This window comes from Andrographis paniculata, unplaced genomic scaffold (assembly GCF_009805555.1).
Source record: "Andrographis paniculata isolate CXL003 unplaced genomic scaffold, ASM980555v1 Contig11END, whole genome shotgun sequence".
NCBI classification, from domain to species: Eukaryota; Viridiplantae; Streptophyta; class Magnoliopsida; order Lamiales; family Acanthaceae; genus Andrographis; species Andrographis paniculata.
The window spans coordinates 2,692,581-2,713,716 of NW_026137391.1; the positions used below are offsets into that span (position 1 = coordinate 2,692,581).

The following is a 21,136-nucleotide window of genomic DNA, read 5'->3' on the forward strand; positions in this document are numbered from 1 at the left end:
TTCACCGAAGGTATCTATTTACTATTTGTGTCACTATATTTAACGTTAGAAATAATCTTATATTTAAATAATTTTTGTACAAATATCATTATATTAATATTACAAGACACTAACGAAAGTAAATAAATATTTAATTAGGGAACGAAAAAGTATTGATATTATATTAACAGTGAATAGAAAATAATATTTTTTTTATTTAAATTGTGTAAATAAAAATATAATAACTATATTATTATTAAATTTTAAGTGTACAGAAACATAAAAGCTAAGGATTGCAGCCATGGATGATTGCATAAGAAAAGATCAATCAGAAATGGCATATTTTATTTAAAACTGGAAGCATAGGGAGTGAATGAATAATGTAATGTAATGTTCCTTAGCTTTCTGCTGCACTGTTAATCCTAAGATAAGCAAGAGTATGCAAGATCCTTCTCCTCAGTAAGCTCCTGAGCCGTCAGGTCGAGCTTCTTCCGGGAAAACTCATCGATGGCAAGTCCTGGAAGAAGAATATCATTGCAAATAAATAGTTTGTTAAATCTTCAATCCATGATCAGCGCAGTCTGAGTTTTTAAGCTTATTAGTCTCACCTTGAACAATGGACCATTCTCCATTCTTGCAAGTAACCGGGAAGGAATAAATGAGCCTGGCCGGGACATTGTAGGAGCCATCAGAGTATACGCCCATCGAAACCCAAGTACCCTGGAGGGGGTGGCTATGTCAATGTTGTAAGTGTAATAGAGTTGAAAGTATGTAATGGAAATGCCAACAGACCTCAGGAGTTCCGAGGATCCAATCGCGAATGTGATCGCAGGCAGAGCTAGCTGCAGAGAGTGCACTCGACAGTTTTCTAGCCTTGATGATCGCAGCCCCGCGCTGTTGGACAGTGGTTATGAATTCTGACTTTAACCTATTGAGTGTAAGTTGGGTGTCAATGTTTTCAACAAAAATTTGATGGTTGTAGAAGGAATTGAACTTCATTTCTGTACCATTTATCATCCTTAACAAGCTCGTGGACGGGCTTATCTCCGGCTGGAGTTTTGACAGTAGCATGGCTAACATCAGGATACTGTGTGGAGGAGTGATTCCCCCAAATAATGACATTCTTGACACTGGAAACCGGAACATTCACTCGCTCGGAGATCTGTCCGAGAGCCCTGTTGTGATCCAATCTAGTCAAACAAGTAATGTTCTTATCTGGGATGGATGGGGCAAATTCTTTCAAAATCAATGCATTGGTGTTGGCAGGATTAGCAACAACCAATACCTGACAGCACAGCAAGAATGTAAATCAGAATAAAAAATAGTCATAATATGTTTATCAAACTCTTTTACCAACAGGGCTATTGCCAAAACAACTGCCTGTAGAAGTTTCAAGTTACTGAACACATTCTCAAGAACAACAGTTTCGTCGTCTTGAGTGCTGGGTGGTATAACTTATGAAAGAATGTTCATTAATTTTATGAATGATCTATCACCTTGCAATTGGAAGCGGCATGCTTCTCAAGTGCAGAAGCTTGGGATTTGTAAATGGAAACATTCTTGGACATCACATCTTTCCTTTCCATACCCTCCTTCCTCGGGAATCCACCAACCATTACTGCAACATTGACACCTTTGCAGGCTTCAACAGCATCAGTGGTAGCAACAACACCTGCTCCAAACATAACAAAGCATTTGCAAGTTAACCAGCCTCCCTTTCGACAAATGCCAGATAGAAAATAACAAGTCAAAACAACGATTGAGAGAGTCAACCTTTAAGAAGAGGAAATGCGGCATCTACCAATTCCATCTTAACTCCATTAAGTGCCTCTGCAGCAGGTGGAATGTCGAGCATATGGAGGATCACTGGCTGGTCAGGTCCCAACATAGCCCCCCTAGCAATCATAGGAACAAGGGCATATCCAATTTGTCCTGTCAAATAAGCAAAACCACCACTGGTTTGGTGATCAATGTTTGGCAGAAAACACCCAAGAAAATGTTAAACTTGTCATAATTAATACATTTTGAATCCAAAAATTAAGAGCAAGGAAGCAATTGCATCCAAAAACTCATAATAATAGATTAAAAATGGAAGGAGACTCTTCAGAAGGATATCAAATGAACTGAGGTCGCAACTGATCTTGGCCAAACCTTTGTGGAATTCAATTTATCATTCACTTATATATAGTCAATTTTCTTGCATAATTAGTTCCCCCACCATGTCTCCAACCCCGTTCAAAAACATCAAGGCATATCACTTTCCAACAAAACCAAAGTAGAATATAATGATTGACAACTCAAACCTTCAAACTGATTCTGTTTCCCTATTATAAAACATTTAAATGAACCTTAAGTTCATCATTTCCACCTCTCAAGATTAAACCAGCCATCAATTTATCCGAATTTATTGAATCATTTCAGTAATCAAACACAACAGAGATTGTCTTGTATGAACCAGCGTGTTTGTCCACGAAAAGCATTCATGTCAATACCAAACAAACGTTCATGATTCAGTAAGACACACAAATCAAATCTTCCCCCTCTCTGAATCATTTCAAGAAACCATACATGCCTACAGCCAACATCGGCTCACAATCACAAAGCACATATCCGAAAAATAAAAAATAATCAACAATAGATACAGGTCCAATTCAAATCACAGCAATCCATTAACAAGCACATCAAATCAATATCCACGAATTATACATTTAAAAGGAAAAAAAGGATGCGGATTCAGAAATGAACTGCTAATGAAATGATACCCGCTGCTCCGGTGACGAGAACACGAAGCGGTTCCTTAGCCATTTGCCCGTCGTAGATCCGAGTCCAGAAAGATCGCTTTAACCGAGGAGGATTGAGTGTGGCCGCAGATTACCAAGTCAGAGAACAAACTACACTTCCTAGACGAAACGAACGACGCATATATATACGTAAAATTTGCTTTACTAATGCCAGAGCGAATTTTGATATTCCAGGGAACGTTAGGGTCTTGGGAGCTGTGGTGGTAGTATTTATTATTATCTGCCACACATTACTTTTTATTATTATTGCAATAATTGCATGTAACAATTAAAAATATTGCATGTAAAGAATACAAAATACAACTAAACACAGCCACAGCTCTGTCCATAATGCAACAAGATTGTGCAAATTTATACTTCGTTCCACATAATTTGTCCATATTTTCTATTTTCGTCCGTCACACGTAATTTGTTCTTTTTATTTTTGAAAATATAATTATACACTTTAATCGCATTTTAAATTTTAAATTTATAATTTTTTAATTTTAATTAAATTATTTACTTATTTTAATCTTAATTTATAATTATTTTTACTAAATAATAATTATTTTTACTAATACACTTCTTAATTATTTACTAATTATACTTTACCTAAATTCTCGTATCTACGGTAATAGTCCCATATTTTCTGGGACGGAGGAAGTAATAATTACTGTAACAAAAAAAAAAAATCATTTTATTTATGCATCTTTTTATTATTCTAATATCCAAATAAATTTAAATGCAATGTGATTTAAGATACACTCTATAATAAATAAAATATTACAATAATATATTTTTTTTAATTTTTTTCAACATATTTTCCAAAATAATATATATTACATATATTTATTATTGTTATATTAGTTACATAATTTTCTATATTAAATATTTTTTCGATTATTTCATAAAACAAACTCACCCTAATTCATATATGGTGTGTTTACTAAATGAAATTATGATAGCTAATATTATTTTATCGGATCTAATCTCATGTTTATTTTATTAGAGTCCTGTATAATTAAAGATTCCGATATAATTATATCAATCTATAGTATTATTTATACAAGCATCTATAATTATTTAATCATATTTAATAAAATATCTAAATTACACTCTCCTTTAGACACTTGGAAGTATTTTATATAAATATAATAACAATTTTTTTTAATATACTTTGGATTCATTTGAAATGTAATTTATTTATTTATTTTTAATTTTTAATTAATACTCATTCCGTCCTAGTTACCGTATCCCTTTTACCGTAGTCACGAGAATTTAGGAGGTGTATAATTAGTAAAAATAATTATTCTATAACAAAAATAATTTTAAATTAATATTAAGATAACTAATTAGTCTAATTAAAATTTAAAAAATTATAAATTTTAAAAGAGATTAAAGTGTATAATTATTTTTTTTAAAAAAAATAACAAAATAAGACAAACGAAAATAAAAATATAGACATGGTAAGTGGAACGGAATGAGTAATATAAAGCAATAAGAATGATATACAATACTAAAAGTTAATTTATAAATTCGAAGTTAAAATCAAATATATTTAATAAATAACAAAAAATATATCAACTTATATGTAGATATTATATCATGACAATATCATAATTAAAATTTAAGGTATTGTTACATACTCCTCTATTGTTATAATAAGAAAGAAAACAATGTGAAAAATAAATTATACTACATACTATAATTTATAATAAGATTATTAGGGGTATTTTAGGTAAGAAAAAATAATCATACCATATAATCAAATAAACAAAACATAATACTTGTCGGGCCTAGTTTGCAGAGTATAGGGTTCGGCCGAAAATTTACCCAATGCATATTTTCGGGTAGTGATTGCGAGTTTCCACATCATCTAAAATAAATAAATAAATAAATAAACTAAACATAATATGACTTTATTTAATATCTACTTAAGTAAAGTAAACATTGTATTAATTAGTCTATTGATTATATACTGAGTTAAAATTATCTAGAGATTATAAATTAATCATTGGAAGTAAACGTTATATTTATTAGTCCTAAGGTTGTGTTTGTTTGGAGGTTTGAATTTGAATTTAGATTTGAATAGTAAAAAATTTGAATTGGAATAGTTGTATGATGTGATATAAATATATATTGATGTAATATTTTGAATGTAAAATTGATTTTTTTGTATAATATATAGAACACAAAATAGGCTTTTGATTTTGATATTTTTTAGGGAGAAAAAATTGGATGAATAATAAATTTTTGGAAAAATCCCTCAAACAAACATACTTAAGTATTTAATTTAAATAGCACTCTTTCTATTCGGAATGTTTACGCCGTTTTCATTAAGCACAGATACTAATATATTGTATTTTTTCACCCGAAATCGACACAGATGTAGGTAGAGAATACCTAGGGGCGCGTTACAACTCTCTCTAAGGAACTCGGCAAAATAGTTCCGTAACTTCGGGAGAAGGAGTGCCTCCTCACAAAGGGGATCGCAGTGATCAAGTCCGGGCGACTGTTTACCAAAAACACAGGTCTCCACAAAGTCGTAAGACCATGTATGGGGGTTGAAGCCTGCCCAGTGCTGGAAGGTCAAGGAAGTTGGTGACCTGATGACAGGGGAACCGGCGACGTTCCACCTAAGGTGCAATATTTAGTTTTCGACATAAAAATTAAGTGGATAATATAACATAAAATAAATTTAAAATTAGATAATACGATGAGAAATATATACTATTAATGTGATGAAATAAAATATAGTTAATTATTTTTTATTTTAAAAATATTATAAAATATGATGGATAGAATAAAATATAAAATATTCCATGTATATGGGTACATAGGAAGTAGTATTTTAATATAAGAATTAAGTAGACAAAGTGTGTTCACACTAATAAATTTTACTATGACACGATTCAAACAAAAATCAATAATACAATTCACAAATATTAGTTTTTATATTACTGATACTATTTTTCATATTTTATGTAATATATATATATATATTAGTTATGGGGTATATGTAGAGATGTATGTGTGAAATAAAGGATATTTATTTTTATTACTAATATGATTTATCATATTTTATGTAAAATATATATAGAGTAAAGCTATAAAAAACAGATTAGTCCGTAATCTACCATAACATACAAATAAGCTAATTATTTGCGGGTCAACCTCCGGCGAACTAAAATTTAAGCGGCCCAATCCAACTCACCGGTGGGTGACCAGGTAAACGGGTCAATCCATGGGCTTATAAAATATTAAAAATATATATATTTTATATATATTTTTAATATAAAAATAATTATATTTTAGAGTTTAAGTAATATATATTTAAGTAAACATGTAATATAAATTGATTCAAAATTTTAAATATTATTTATCGTTATTTTTAAAAATATTTGTTAATAAAAAATATTTAAACAATAAATAGATATAAAGTGTAATTCTTATAGATATTTCAATAAATTTTAGAAGAAAAAAAATTAAAAGATAATGAAAAATAAATAAAATAAACGGACAAAAAAATTAAAATAAAAAAAATAACGATGTCGACCAAAACAGTTATAAAAGACAATATATATTGATTAATTAGTATAACATAATACGAAAATTTTTAATAAATTAATTATTTGATTTAATTTAATATAAAATATTTTTAAAAACTATATAAAATATAACATTTTATAAATCTCGTGTGTATATATATATATATGTTGTAATAATATTTAAATTGTAAAAAATTTTAAAATTATGAAGTAAATATAATTATGAAAAATAAAATAAATAGATTCATCTGAAATATTATAAATATAATATAATTATAATTATATTTATTTACTCACAACTAGCCTACTTTCAACTCCTACCCCGCTTGGTGAATGGAACTACACTTGAACTTAGGGCAATTGCCTCCAAATCCATATTTGAATTATATTTTAATGTTCAAATATTAATTTTAATTTTAATTATTTATATACATTTCCGCAAAAAATGATATAAAATTATATATAACTCTATCATTATTTTATATTTTTGTTTATAAACATTTTGACCTCCCAAATTTAAACAATAATTTTGTTACTGTTTGCATGGATTGGCTTTAGACCTACATTTTAAACTCAGTTCTCTTTAATGTATATATAGAGATGTATATGTGAAATAAACGATTTTACCGTTATTTTGCCAAAATTATATTTAGAATTTAAATAAGATTTCTTATATATATATATATATATATATTTGAACTCACCGTGGGTCTCATTTTCCAAAAAACATGAATTTCTAGCTATTTTGAATTTTTTTCTTTCTTTTTTGATTGGTTGGAGTGTTTGATTGGTTGCTAGATATTATGTGTGACCAACCTATTTTTGCATTTATTTGTTTTTTTAAAAAGCAAAAATTTCTAACGTTTTTGTATTTTTTTCTTTAATTTTTATTAGTCTTAATATTTGATTGGCTACTGCATAAATATAGATTAATACATAATATCTATAATTATTTATTTCTTAAATATTAAATAATATTTATAATTTGTGTATATCTTATTTTATCTTATATTATCTTATATAATTAAAAATATATAAAAAATATTTTTCATAAATTCAGAAATATTAGTAAACTATAAATATGATATTTTAATTTTAAATTATTTTAAAATTTAAAGTTAATACAATAGACATATAAAAAATGAATTTAATTATATATATATAACATACTCAAAATATTAATACAATTAATTTAACATACAAAAATTGTATATTGATGTAATATATTTTTTTATTAAGTTAGATAATAATTTTTTTATAATATATTAAATGAATAAAAATATAAATATTTTTGTCTCAAATATTACTACTTATAATTATTTTTTATTTTACCGATATATATTTGAAATAATTAAATTATAATATACTTCATATACATAAATAAAAAAGATAAATTTCTATATATATATATATATATATATTATATATAAATTTAAATATATTTTATAATAAAATAAACAATGAAAACATATTTAGTCTATAAAAAATCTATAAATAACATTGAAAATAAAAATATTAATTAAGTGTTAAATAATAATTGTAATGTGAAAAATGAAGAGGTTTTAAATTTTCAATATTGTAGTTAATGATTACAGTAGTAGTTAATAATGATAGTGTAGTAATCGAAAAGTTTTTTCATATATTTTTTTTATTCTTTCTAACATCTCTATATAGTATATATATAAGATAAACACAACTAAAACATTGTAGTTCAATTCATTTCTCTTACATTATGTACATTAATTTTGATGTACTTTCTTTATTTTTAATTTTTTTCTTCAATTATTTTATCATGTCAAATAATGTTGATATATTTTTTTTCTTTTTCTTTCAGGAAAAATATTTATGATGTGTCGAAAAAATAATTTGTCAAAAAAAGGTGGTGCAAATGATGACAGGTTTGAAGATGGAGAAAAAAAACACACAAAATGGCATGTTTGGTCCACAAAATTGATATTTATTTTTGTATGGGCAAGTTTGAAATGTTATTTTATTTATTTTTTTGTACTGACCGTTTAACACATACATATAAATACAATGTATTTTTTAGTGAAAAATTAAGTATATGTTGGTCTTATTTCCATATGATCGAAAGCCTTTTATTTGATTCTTTTGATTGTGTGGGAGACAGAAACTTTTGAAAGAGGTAAAGAAGAAAAATGAATTAAAGCTTGAGAAATATAACCGAAGAGAAGACAAACAGGAAAGAAAGATGAAGAAAAAAAATAAAAATAAAAATTGAGTAACGCGTGTTCATAACTTATTTACAATATAACTTACTTACAATAAAAATATTATATAGTATAAAAGTAATAGTAAAGAAAAAATAATTTGTTATGAATTATATATAGGTAAAAAATACAAATGTACAAATTATTTGTGTATATATTTGTTTTATAATTTATTTTTATATAATCTGTTTCATTATCATGTAAAATATTTGAACTATCTCATAAATTAATACATTTTCTTCTATGATTATTTTGGCAAACAATTATTATTTGAACACAACTAATTAAAATTTTTTAGATTTGAAATAAACAAAAAGTAACTTAATTTTTCTTCTTATATCATTATTTTGAATATAACAAATATTTAAAGAATTAAAAGTAATTTATTTTTTTTATATATAATTCTTTTAAATATGTTTTTTTTTTTCAAAATATAAGTTAATTTTGAAACAGTTATTTTGATTTATTGTGACTTTATTGATTACTATTATATATTGAAAACTTAAATTGATACAAATGATCAATTAGAGATAAAATATTGACATTGAATTGATTTATTGAAAATAGATAATATAGAAGATTTTAAATGGATAAACTTGGGTAGAACTAAAATTATATAAAAAGAATAAAAATTTAGAATGTGAAAATGAAAGGTTTTTAGCAGTAATTATTATTATTATTTTTTTTTTTATGTTAAAAACTGTCATTTAAATTTAATTGATATAAAGATATATAATAGTACATAATTATATGCAAAAATTAAAACAAACTAATACTTCATCCGTCCACAAACTAATCTTCTATTTAATATTGTCATATTTCTTTTTTTAAACACAAATTTTATTTGTTTACCCTTCATTTATTTATTATTTTTAATCTCTATCTTATCATAAAAGATAAATTTGTCAATTTATAAAAAAAAGATAATTACCTAAAAAATTATGCAAATATACTTTAGGAAAATTATAAATTGAGGGAGGGAGTATTATATGACAGTCTTAAATAACAAATGTTACAATTTATTTGAATACAAATAAAAAATATTACTTTCCTTATCAGAATTATAGTTTTATATGTGTTAAAAAATATTAATATTATATTGATAATTAGTCAAAAGTATAAATAATTTATTTTTTTGACATTCTAAGTGTATTATTGTAAAATATATTGATATTTATGTAACAATAATGAAAAAATAAACATAATTTTACGGTGATATATATTTATAGAAATAAAATTATTATTTTGAGAAAAACGAAAATGATAAATAAAATTATTGTATTAGATCGAAAATAAAAATAATTTAAAACAATAATCTATATTTTTTTATAAAAGTCTGTATTTTTCACTATTTTAAGTGATTATTTATAGAGTAATTTTTTTTTTAAAAAAAAAGAAAAATAAATAAAGTGAGATATACACTTAATTTTGTATAAATAATTTTATATATTATCACAAAAATCATAAATAAATTTACATATAATATAAGTATTGCAATTCTTTTTTTCAATTACACACCGTCCGTAGCACGGGAGCCACGCTAGTATATATATATTTGAGCTCATTGTGGCCCCCACCACAATGTAAAGCAAGAATTTCTATGGATTTCGATTTATTTTAAAAAAAATTGATTTGGCGAAAGATTTGATTGGTTATGAATTTTCAATAATTATGATTTTTTTAGAAAAAAAAAATTTCCATTGGTTATTGAATTTGATTGGCTATTGCGTGAATATGGCCTAATATATATTTTTATTTTATGTCATATAATATGTGTATAATTTATATATTTTTTTTAATAATAAGAGTATAATATTAATTTCTAATAATTTTTTATATGTAATAAGTGAAAATTTTGATTGGTTAGGAATTTTGAATTGTTTTTTTATTAAATTTTCATTAGTAATTGAATTTGATTAGTTATTATATAAATGTAGGCTAATATATTTTCTTTTATGTCATATAATATAATATATGTATATGTTTTATATTTTTATTTTAATATATACGAAGGATTTATAATAAGAGTATAATATTAATTTTTAATAAATTTTTATAAGTATATATATTAATAAGGTGCAATTTAAATATAAAAATTATTTTTTAATAATTATTTATTTTTATTGAGTATTTGATAGAATCATTTTTTATTAATAAACTTAAATAATTTTAAAATTAAATTTATTATGAAATTTTTTTTAGTTTTTAACAATTTATTTTTGTTAGTAATTGATCATTAAAATATTTTAAGACATATTATTAATATTTCTCATAATATGCAATTATTGTTTTAATTAGTATTAAATGCATACTATATATGCATTAAATTTATTTTATTATCTAATTAATTTATTTAAGAAATACATTTTGTTCAAATATGATATTAAATTCAATTTTTATTTTATTAATTTCTATTTAAATTTTATAAGTATTCTAATTTATATCACTTATCTTTAATGAGACTGTTTATTTTTCCAATACACATTTTCTTCAAACGATGTCATCATCTTCTATTTAAGAGAATTATTAGTCCCTCAATTAAAATTTGTCTTCAATTTATTCAGAAAGAATGTAGCATTTCCCACTAACTTCTTCATACGTATATTTATTTTCTAATTAATTAATTTTTTTGCAACAATTACAATGCTATACAACATCGCCCAATATGACAGAGATGGAGAAGAAAAAAATTGAAGATGGAAGAAGAAAGAAGAAAGAAATTGAAGATGGAAGAGGACGGTGGCGGGGTAAGGAGAAAAAAAAAATATTAACAAGTTATTGTACAAACTTATCAGGAATTTAATCCTAAGTCCAGGATCTACCGTGTTGTAATAATTGACATGAGAAAATAAAGCGAAATAAATCTAACATTATTCCTCAACATAGTCGGATTCAGCAAATAATGAAGGGTTTTGTTTTCTTTAAGCCTATGGCGCAACTCCTCCTGAGAAAACCGCTAGGGTTTCGACCGTTACTCCCATGATGAGATATGGAACATAATGGATGTTACGATCTGAGATCACAACCCTATTTATATCTCTTATTATTAATTGACCTCATCACCCAATTAATAATTTACCGAGTTTCTGCACATTGGAGTCCCGCACTTACTAAATACATTTAAGCTCAATAAATTTATAAATCACTTAATATAGGCTTAATCTGACTGATAGCCCAAATAGTTACATTTACCCCACAATTGGATTTTTAATTCAACAGTTATGGCTATACAATCCATAGCAAGTATGAAAATTAGAAACGAACTGTGATTATTTGTAAGGTTTTCACGAAATTTTTTATGCAGGTTTTGAAAATTATAATTATAAAAATTCTGCAGTTATACTTTAGGAATAAATAAACTTATGCTTGCACAGTTTTATTTTGGCAGATACTTTAAAATGAATCCATCCACAAGACGATTCCAGGAAATTTCCATTTACAAGTTTTTATTCCAGAAGATGCTGTTAATTCGAAAAAAAAAATAAAAATAAAAAGAGTAAAGGAAAAAAAAAAAACCAAATGGACATTCCACCGTTTTGCGGGAGTAGACCTCATCTTCGGGTGAAAGGTGGTAGCACAGCTGACTGAGAAAGGTGAAATAAGAGGGAAAAGGAGAAGAAGAAAGAGAAAGAGAGAGGAGGAAGGGAGAAGAAGAAAGAGAGTGGAGGAGGGGTGACTGCTGCCAAATAGGGTTTAGGATAGGGTTTGTTTACTTATTTTGCAGTAATATCTTATTTAATTGTATTTATTTTTATAGATTAAATTTTTTTATTGTAAAAAGTTCATATATTTACTTTTTGTTATATAATATATAATAATATAATAATAGTAAGTGTATAAATGAGTATAGATGTAAGGATGTGAATAAAATGTATTATATTTATTGTTAGTGGATATATAATATATATATATATGAATGTATGTATTAAGTATATAATATTTAAAGATATATATAGATATATAGAGAGAGGGAGTGGGGGAGAGACAGGGGGAATCAAATGTAATGTGATTCGAATTGTCATTTTACTTTTACCCTGTATACATATATATAGGGGTAATGAACCTGCTACAAAACATCCACAATACACCAACGTCGACAAATTGTGTATGCGTAAAAGATGATACGTGTACATAACACTCCCTCTTGGATGTTTTATACAAAGAATGTGTCTCGTTAAAATCTTACTATGAAAAAACCATGTGGAAAAAAATCATAGTGAAGGAAAAAGAGTACATCATTCTTGTATTAATGCTCTCTCTTTGTTTTGGACTTTATTTGATGTCTTTCATCCGACACATTCCAATTCCTTGCACCAGTTTGTTGAATGTTGCAGTCGGTAGTGCCTTCGTAAATAAATCTGCAAAATTTTCAGACGATCGAATTTGTTGCACATCAATTTCACCACTTTTCTGAAGATCGTGAGTGAAAAAGAACTTCGGAGATATGTGCTTTGTCCGATCGCCTTTAATATATCCTCCCTTTAATTGAGCTATACAAGCTGCGTTATCTTCAAATAATATTGTAGGAGGTAATTTATCAACGGTAATCAAGCCACAATTTTTCTGAATATGGTGAGTCATGGACCTCAACCAAACGCATTCACGACTGGCTTCGTGAATTGCTAAAACCTCAGCATGGTTTGAAGAAGTTGTTGTTATTGTATGTTTAGCAGATCTCCAAGATATTGCGGTTCCACCACAGGTAAATAAATAGCCAGTTTGAGATTTTGCTTTGTGTGGATCAGACAGATAACCAGCATCAGCATAACCAATTAATTCATTTTGAGATTCACTTGAATAAAATAAACCGAGGTCATAAGTACCCTGAAGATAACGAAGAATGTGCTTGATACCATTCCAATGGCGCTTTGTGGGGGATGCGCTAAACCTGGCCAGTAGACTTATTGGAAAGATATATCTGGCCTGGTACAATTTGCGAGGTACATTAATGCGCCAATAGCGCTTAGATATGGTACCTCGGGATCAAGTATCTCTTCATTTTCTTCTCTTGGCCTAAATGGATCTTTACTGTGATCAAGGGATCTGACCACCATTGGTGTACTCAGAGAGTGAGATTTATCCATGTAAAATTGTTTTAATACCTTTTGGGTATATGTGGATTGATGGATAAATATCCAATTATTAACATGATCCACTTGTAATCCCAGACAATATTTTGTCTTTCCAAAATCTTTGATCTCAAATTCTTTCTTTAGATATTCAACTGCAATTTGGATCTCTTCTGAAGTTCCAATTAAATTAAGATCATCAACATATATCGCAATAATGACAAAATTTGATCCATTTTTCTTTATAAACACGCATGGGCATATTGGATCATTAGTATAACCTTCTTTTATCAAACATTCGCTCAGACGGTTATACCACATTCACCCCGATTGTTTAAGTCCATACAATGACTTTTTCAATTTGATGGAATATGATTCCCTTGGGTTTAATTTGTATGCTTCAGGCATATTGAATCCCTCAGGAACTTTCATATAAATATCACTATCCAATGAGCCATAAAGATATGCAGTAACTACGTCTAAAAGACGCATATCGAGTTTTTCTCGCACTGCTAGGCTCACAAGGTATCTAAATGTTATTCCATCAACAACTGGAGAGTACGTTTCATCAAAATCTACTCCAGGCCTTTGTGAGAATCCCTGAGCTACAAGACGGGCTTTATATCTCACAATTTCATTATGGTCATTTCTTTTTCGTACAAACACCCATTTGTATCCAACTGGTTTTATATCATCTGGTGTTTGAACAATTGGTCCGAAGACCTCTCTTTTGTTTAATGAGTCAACCTCTGATTGAATCGCATGTTCCCATTTTGGCCAGTCATTTCTTTGCCGACATTCATGAACCGATTTTGGCTCTGGATCCTTGTTTTTTTCCATTATATCAAGTGCTAAATTGTATGCGAAGGCATTATCAATAATTGCCTCTTTACGGTTCCAACATTTTCTTAAAGTAACATAGTTAATTGAGTTTTCAATAATCTCATCATATTCTTCAAGATCATGCTCTTCTTGAACAATTATTTCAGGGTTGACTTCCTCATTAGATTGAGGTTTATCAATGTCATTCATGATATTTTCATGATTATCATTATTAATTCCTCTTTTTTTTCGAGGGTGTTTATCTTTGGAACCGAGTGGTCTACCACGCTTTAAGCGTGTCGTTGATTCATTAGCACTTGCAATTTGTCCATCAGGGACAATTATTTTCGCCGGAGCATTAGCAGCTTGGATATATGATCGAGTGACTTTGCTCGAGTCATTGAATGCATCCGGTAGCTGATTTGCAATATTTTGCAAATGTATAATACGTTGAACTTCTAGTTCACACTGCTTTGTACGAGGATCATAAAAATTCAATGGGATTTTCCAATTAATATCCCTTTTCGGTTCGTTTTTGTCTCCCCTAATGTCGAAAAATATGATTCGTCAAAATGACAATCTGCAAATCTTGCAGTGAATAAATCACCCGTCATAGGTTCAAGGTATTTTATAATTGACGGTGATTCATATCCGACATAAATTCTCAATCTACGTTGAGGACCCATTTTTGTACGTTTGGGGGGTGGAATAGGAACATAAACAGCACACCCGAAAATACGCATATGAGATATATTTGGTTCGTGACCAAATACTAACTGCATTGGGGAATAGCTATGATAGCTTGTCAGCCTCATTCTTATAAGTGTTCCTGCATATAAGATTGCATGCCCCCAAGCTGAAACGGGCAACATAGACCTCATCAGTAATGGTCTAGAAATCAATTGCAATCTTTTAATAAGTGATTCTGCCAAACCATTTTGTGTATGAACATGAGCAACTGGGTGCTCTACATTAATTCCAATCGACATGCAATAATCATCAAATGCGTTCGATGTATATTCACTAGCATTATCCAGACGTATAGTCTTAATTGGATTATCGGGGAATTGTGCCCGTAATTTAATAATTTGAGCAAGCAATCTCGCAAATGCCATATTGCGAGTAGATAATAAACAGACATGTGACCATTTCATAGATGCATCAATAAGCACCATAAAATATTTAAATTGCCCACACGGTAGGTCTATTAGTCCACATATATCCCTGTGTATTCTTTCCAAAAATGTAGGTGATTCAATACCTACTTTAGTTGGCGATGGCCTGGTTATCAATTTTCCCTGAGTGCAGGCAACACAGGTTAACTCATTTGAGTTTAACACTTTTTGACCTTTTAATGAATGGCCATGCGAATTCTCAATTATTCGCCTCATCATTATACTGCCAGGATGCCCAAGGCGATCATGCCATATTTGAAAATCGGTAGTCTTTTGTTCTATCGTGAGGTGTGTTTCAACAACACATAATCTGGCATAATATAAGCCAGTAGAGAGTGATGGTAATCTCTCAATGATGCATTTCCTTTTATCAATGATATTGGTGATCAATAAAAATTCACCATCGGTATCACTCATAGTTTCAATGTGATAACCATTTTTTCGAATGTCATGAAAGCTCAGTAGATTTCTTCGAGCTTTAGTGGGCCAACAGTGCATACTGTATCACAATTTTTCGTCCCCGAGGGGAGAAATATAATGGCTTCTCCAGAGCCTTCAATTAATTTCGCACTGCCAGTTATTGTATTGACATTCATTCTTTCCCTTTTCAAATGAGAGAAATATTTTTCGTGTTTCAATATATTATGTATCGTTGCACTGTCAATGAAACACATATTTGCATCATTTTGATTGGCATCCATTTAACCAAAAATAAAATAGGCAAGAGCCTCGTGCTGATAATGTGTTATATAATATATAATAATATAATAATAGTAAGTGTATAAATGAGTATATATGTAAGGATGTGAATATAATATATTATATTTATTGTTAGTGGATATATAATATATATATATGTGAATGTATGTATTAAGTATATAATATTTAAAGATATGTATAAATATATAGAGAGAGGGAGTGGGGGAGAGGCAGTGGGAATCAAATGTAATGTGATTCGAATTATCATTTTACTTTAACCCTGTATACATATATATAGGGGTAATGAACCTGCTACAAAACATCCACAATATACCAATGTCGATAAATCGTGTATGCGTACAAGATGATACGTGTACATAACAAAATTTTTTATGTGATATTTAATTTAACAACATAATATTTTATTTATTTATTTTTATCTTATATCATTTGAGTTTATTCTAAGTTATAATTGTTACGTTCAAAAAATAATAATAATAATAATAATAATAATAATAATAATAATAATAATAATAATAAGGATATCAGGATCTTAAAGGAAGTTAGACAAGAAGTCGTGTGGAAAAGGAGAAAAATTTGCGCTCAGGTCGGTTGGTCCTCGGTCGGTTCGTCTGATCGGTTGGTCCTTGGTCGGATCGGCAGGTCGGAAGGTCTGTGGTCGGATAGGCAGGTCGGTTGGTCCTCGGTCGGTTGGTCCGGTCGGTTGGTTCGCAGGTCGGATAGTCTGCGAGTCGGACGGTACGCAGGTCGGAAGGTCCGCAGGTCGGATAGTCTGCGAGTTGGACGGTCTACAGGTCGGACGGTCCGCAAGTCGGAAGGTCCGCAAGTCGGATAGTCAGCAGGTCGGATCAATAAGTCGGATGGTTTGCAGTCGGTTGGTTCGCAGTCGGTTAGTCCGCCATCGGTTGAGTCGGACAATACGGAGTTTGGACCAAGCGAAAGTCTGTTAATTAGTCGCCTAATTGAGTAAACAGTAGTTCAGTCGCTTGATGGGGCGATCAAGGAGTCGTTTGGTCTAGCGACCAGTTGGTCTCTGGAATGGTCGGTCAGCCAGTTGAGTTTTGGAACTGGTGGAAGCGTTTGGCGAGACGGTGTAAGACACGTGTCAGTGAAGGAGGAATTAGTGGGCGGTTGCTGTAACCAACCAGGCGACGGTTCTGAAACGTTTTCTTGAATGAATATTTAAGGATGCAGAGTTTTTTCTCTTCAATCATCTTCAATCGACATCAAATTCAAGAGAATTGCTTTTGGGGATCACCACTTTATTTTTTAGTCTTTAGTTTTATTTTTCCTAGTTTATTTATGTATTCTACAGTGTTTAGAAATTCCTAATCTCAGACACTAAATATATCAAATTCGAAGATAATTTCCTATTTTCGGATTTTACTATACATCAACAATAATATAAGATTTGAATTATAAGGTATTTTGAATTTTTTTTATTTTTTTATTTTTTTGATTTGGTGAAATAATTGATTGGTTATTATAGATATAAACATATGTATGCCAATATATCTTTGTATTCATTCATTACTAGCGGAAAGCTCATGCACGGTGTAATCAACAAAAAAATTTACAATGTATATGAACTTTTGTCATTTATTTTAAAATACATTATTTCAAATTTTTTATGAATTTTATGTTTTATTTTCAAATATTTTAATAGTTTCATAATTTTAAGAATAAAACTTTCTTATAAAAAAAAATGATTATTAAAAAATAACAATGACTAAAATTTTTAATGAACACAAATAAAATAATCTATTCAAATTTATAAGAATAATGTTAAAACTACATTATCATAAAATTAAACAAACATGAATTAAATAAAATATGAAATAGCAACATCTTCAACCATATATTTTTCAAATATATTAACACAAACTTATTTTTATAAAATTAAAATAAATATCTAAAAACATTAATATGCATCAAATTAAATAAATAAGTTGTTTCTAAAATATTAATAAATATACATGAAATATTAATAATAATTAAAAACATATACACAATACATATTTTTATAAATCCTAATATTATTTTGTTGAATGGAATTCAAAATAAAAAAAAAAAAGAAAAAAAGAAAAAAAAAGATTTGATTGAATATACTATTATATTACTTACACTTACATATATAATACTTTTACTTATTAAATAACAAACAATATTTAATTTTATGATAATAAATTTATAAATAAAAATTAATAATAAATTATTAAATTTTATTGTGACTTTTTCTACAATATATATAAGTACAAAATAAAAAAAAATTAGAATACAATTACATTACATACAAAAAAATAAAAAGATTAAAGATACAATTACATTAAATACAAACTTTTTATATATGGTAAAATAAATATATTGTATAGGTATGAAACAAACAATTTTTAAAATATATATGCAATAATTATTATAAATAACTTAGAATTGTAATACCCAATCAAATATCAAAATCAATCAAAATAAAAAATATATATATATATACACAAAACTGTTTAAAATTTAAACTTTACATTCAGTGGGATTTCTAACTGCAGCCTGCAGAAATTCGGCAGTGACGGCGACTTTTAACGACTACAATAGAGACATTAAAACTAAAGAGAGATTGAAGCTTAAAGAAATGAATGAAATTTTTTTAATTGCATACATGTATATATAAGAAAGAAAGGGAAAGATAAACGTTGCATTGTAAAAGTAAAAAATTGGGTGGAGCACAAAGAGACGCATGAAAAACTGCAACAGTCACAATTACTTTAATTATTACTTTTAAATATAAAAATATATGTATAAAAAATAAAATACAAATTTTATATATTTATAAATATATATACTTACACTTCAGTAATAGTTATTACTATTGTTTAATTACGTTAAAAAAATTATTTACACTTCAGTAATAGTTATTACTATTGTTTAATTACGCTACAAAAATTATAGTATCCTTTAATATATACAAATAAAAATAAATAAATAAATAAATATAAATACTAATTGTAATCGTAAATTAATATATGGAGTATATATCTTATATTTACATAATAATATAAATTTCTTAATATATATGTATTTAAATTGAACAATTTTTATGATTGTATTTAATAAAAATAACGTATAATTTCTTATTATTTAAATTACATAATATTTCTTATAAATTTGAATAGATTATTTTATTTGTGTTCATTAAAAATTTTAGTAATTGTTATATATTAATTATTATTTTTTTTATAAAAAAATTTTATTTTTAAAATTATGAAACTATTAAAATTTTTGAAAATAAAATATAAAATTCATAAAAATTTTGAATAGCATATTTTAAAATAAATGACAAAAGTTCATATACATTGCAAATTTTTTTCGTTGATTACACCGTGCGTAGCATGGGCTTTCGGCTAGTATATATATATTATATATATATATATCTATATTTGAACTCAATGTAGGACCCATCAGAATGAAAAACTTGAATTTCTAGCATTTTTGATTTTTTTTTAAAAAAAATTTGATTGGTTAAAATATTTAATTGACTGTTCTGTTTAATTTATAAGAGTTTTATTTTAATATTAATTATAAATAAAAAAAACTCTCTTTCCAAACCCTAATTTAAAAAACTCTTTTCCAAACCCTAATTTGTTCTCACAAGCCGCCGTCCCTTCCAAAACTCTCTCACAAACTCTAATTTGTTCTCACAACCGCCGTCCCTCCCAAAACTCTCTCCCAAACCCTAATTTGTTCTCACAACGGCTCGTCCCTCCTAAGATTTATTTACATATTATCTATTTGTTTTTTTCTAAAAAAAAATTATTTTTGATTCTCTCTTTTTTTTTTTTTTTTTTTTTTAATTTATTTTTAATTCTTTCCAACATATATTTGCAGATTCGCAAGCGCTCCACAGCCATCGATCCATATGCTGTACGGCCACTCCACCCCTCACGGTTTTGAAGCTCTATCGATGTTACTTGATGGAATTACGGGTAAATTTTTTTTTTCTTTTTTTAATCTTAATCTATTTTCACACGTATGAGAAAATTGAGTTTATACGAATTTTTTTTGTTCTTCTCATTCTTTGTTTTTAATATTTGTTTTTTGTTATTTTCTTTATTTCTTTCTTTTTTAATGTAGATCTATTTCCACATATGTAAAAAAAAATGAGTTTATACAATATTTGTTTGTTCTTCTCATTCTTTGTTTTTTTTTTATTTTTTTCTTTGAGCCTTTCTCTGGCGGTGCTAAAATGTGCAATTGCCCTTTTTGATCCAACCCTGTTGTGTTGTTGTGTTGTGCAGAACCGCAGAAGAATGGTGTCCCATTGTTCAATTGTGGATATACGGGAGAAAGGTATTTTTTTTAAAATATAAAATTATAATTACAATGTAATTAAAATAGATTGAGTATTAATTTTCTATATAGAAAAAAATTAATACCTAAATTATAATATTAACTTATATATTTTTATATAATTAAATATGTTTATGTTATATAATTTGATTCTAATAATTATATTATCTATTTTATTATAAATATTTTAATATAGATACAAAAGAGTAAGTAAATTAAATTATATATTAATTAAGCAATACATTATAAATAAAAATAAAAATAAAAATAAAAATAATGATACGTTGTTAAAGAAATTATAGATTTTTTCATAATTATTATTTTTTTCCGAAAAATTGAACACTTTATTTTTATTTTTGAAAATACAAGTTTTATATTGAAGATGCAAAAGTTTTTTCTTTTTTAATAATAATTATTTATTAAAAAATTCTAATAATTAATTTTAATTCTAATTCATTTTAAAGTTGAGAAACT

General features: G+C 27.2%; 1 protein-coding gene across 1 annotated transcript; it reads right to left on the reverse strand.

The window, feature by feature from the left end:
- Positions 1–257: 257 nt before the first annotated feature.
- On the reverse strand, positions 258–2,862 carry LOC127249931 (malate dehydrogenase-like). Its single transcript, XM_051273021.1, has 7 exons — positions 2,742–2,862; positions 1,753–1,911; positions 1,476–1,651; positions 987–1,264; positions 772–907; positions 588–699; positions 258–496 (listed from the first exon to the last, which is right to left on the reverse strand). Exons 1-7 carry the CDS (start codon positions 2,782–2,784, stop codon positions 402–404), a joined length of 999 nt encoding a protein of 332 aa, XP_051128978.1. The 5' UTR covers positions 2,785–2,862; the 3' UTR covers positions 258–401.
- Positions 2,863–21,136: the final 18,274 nt, after the last annotated feature.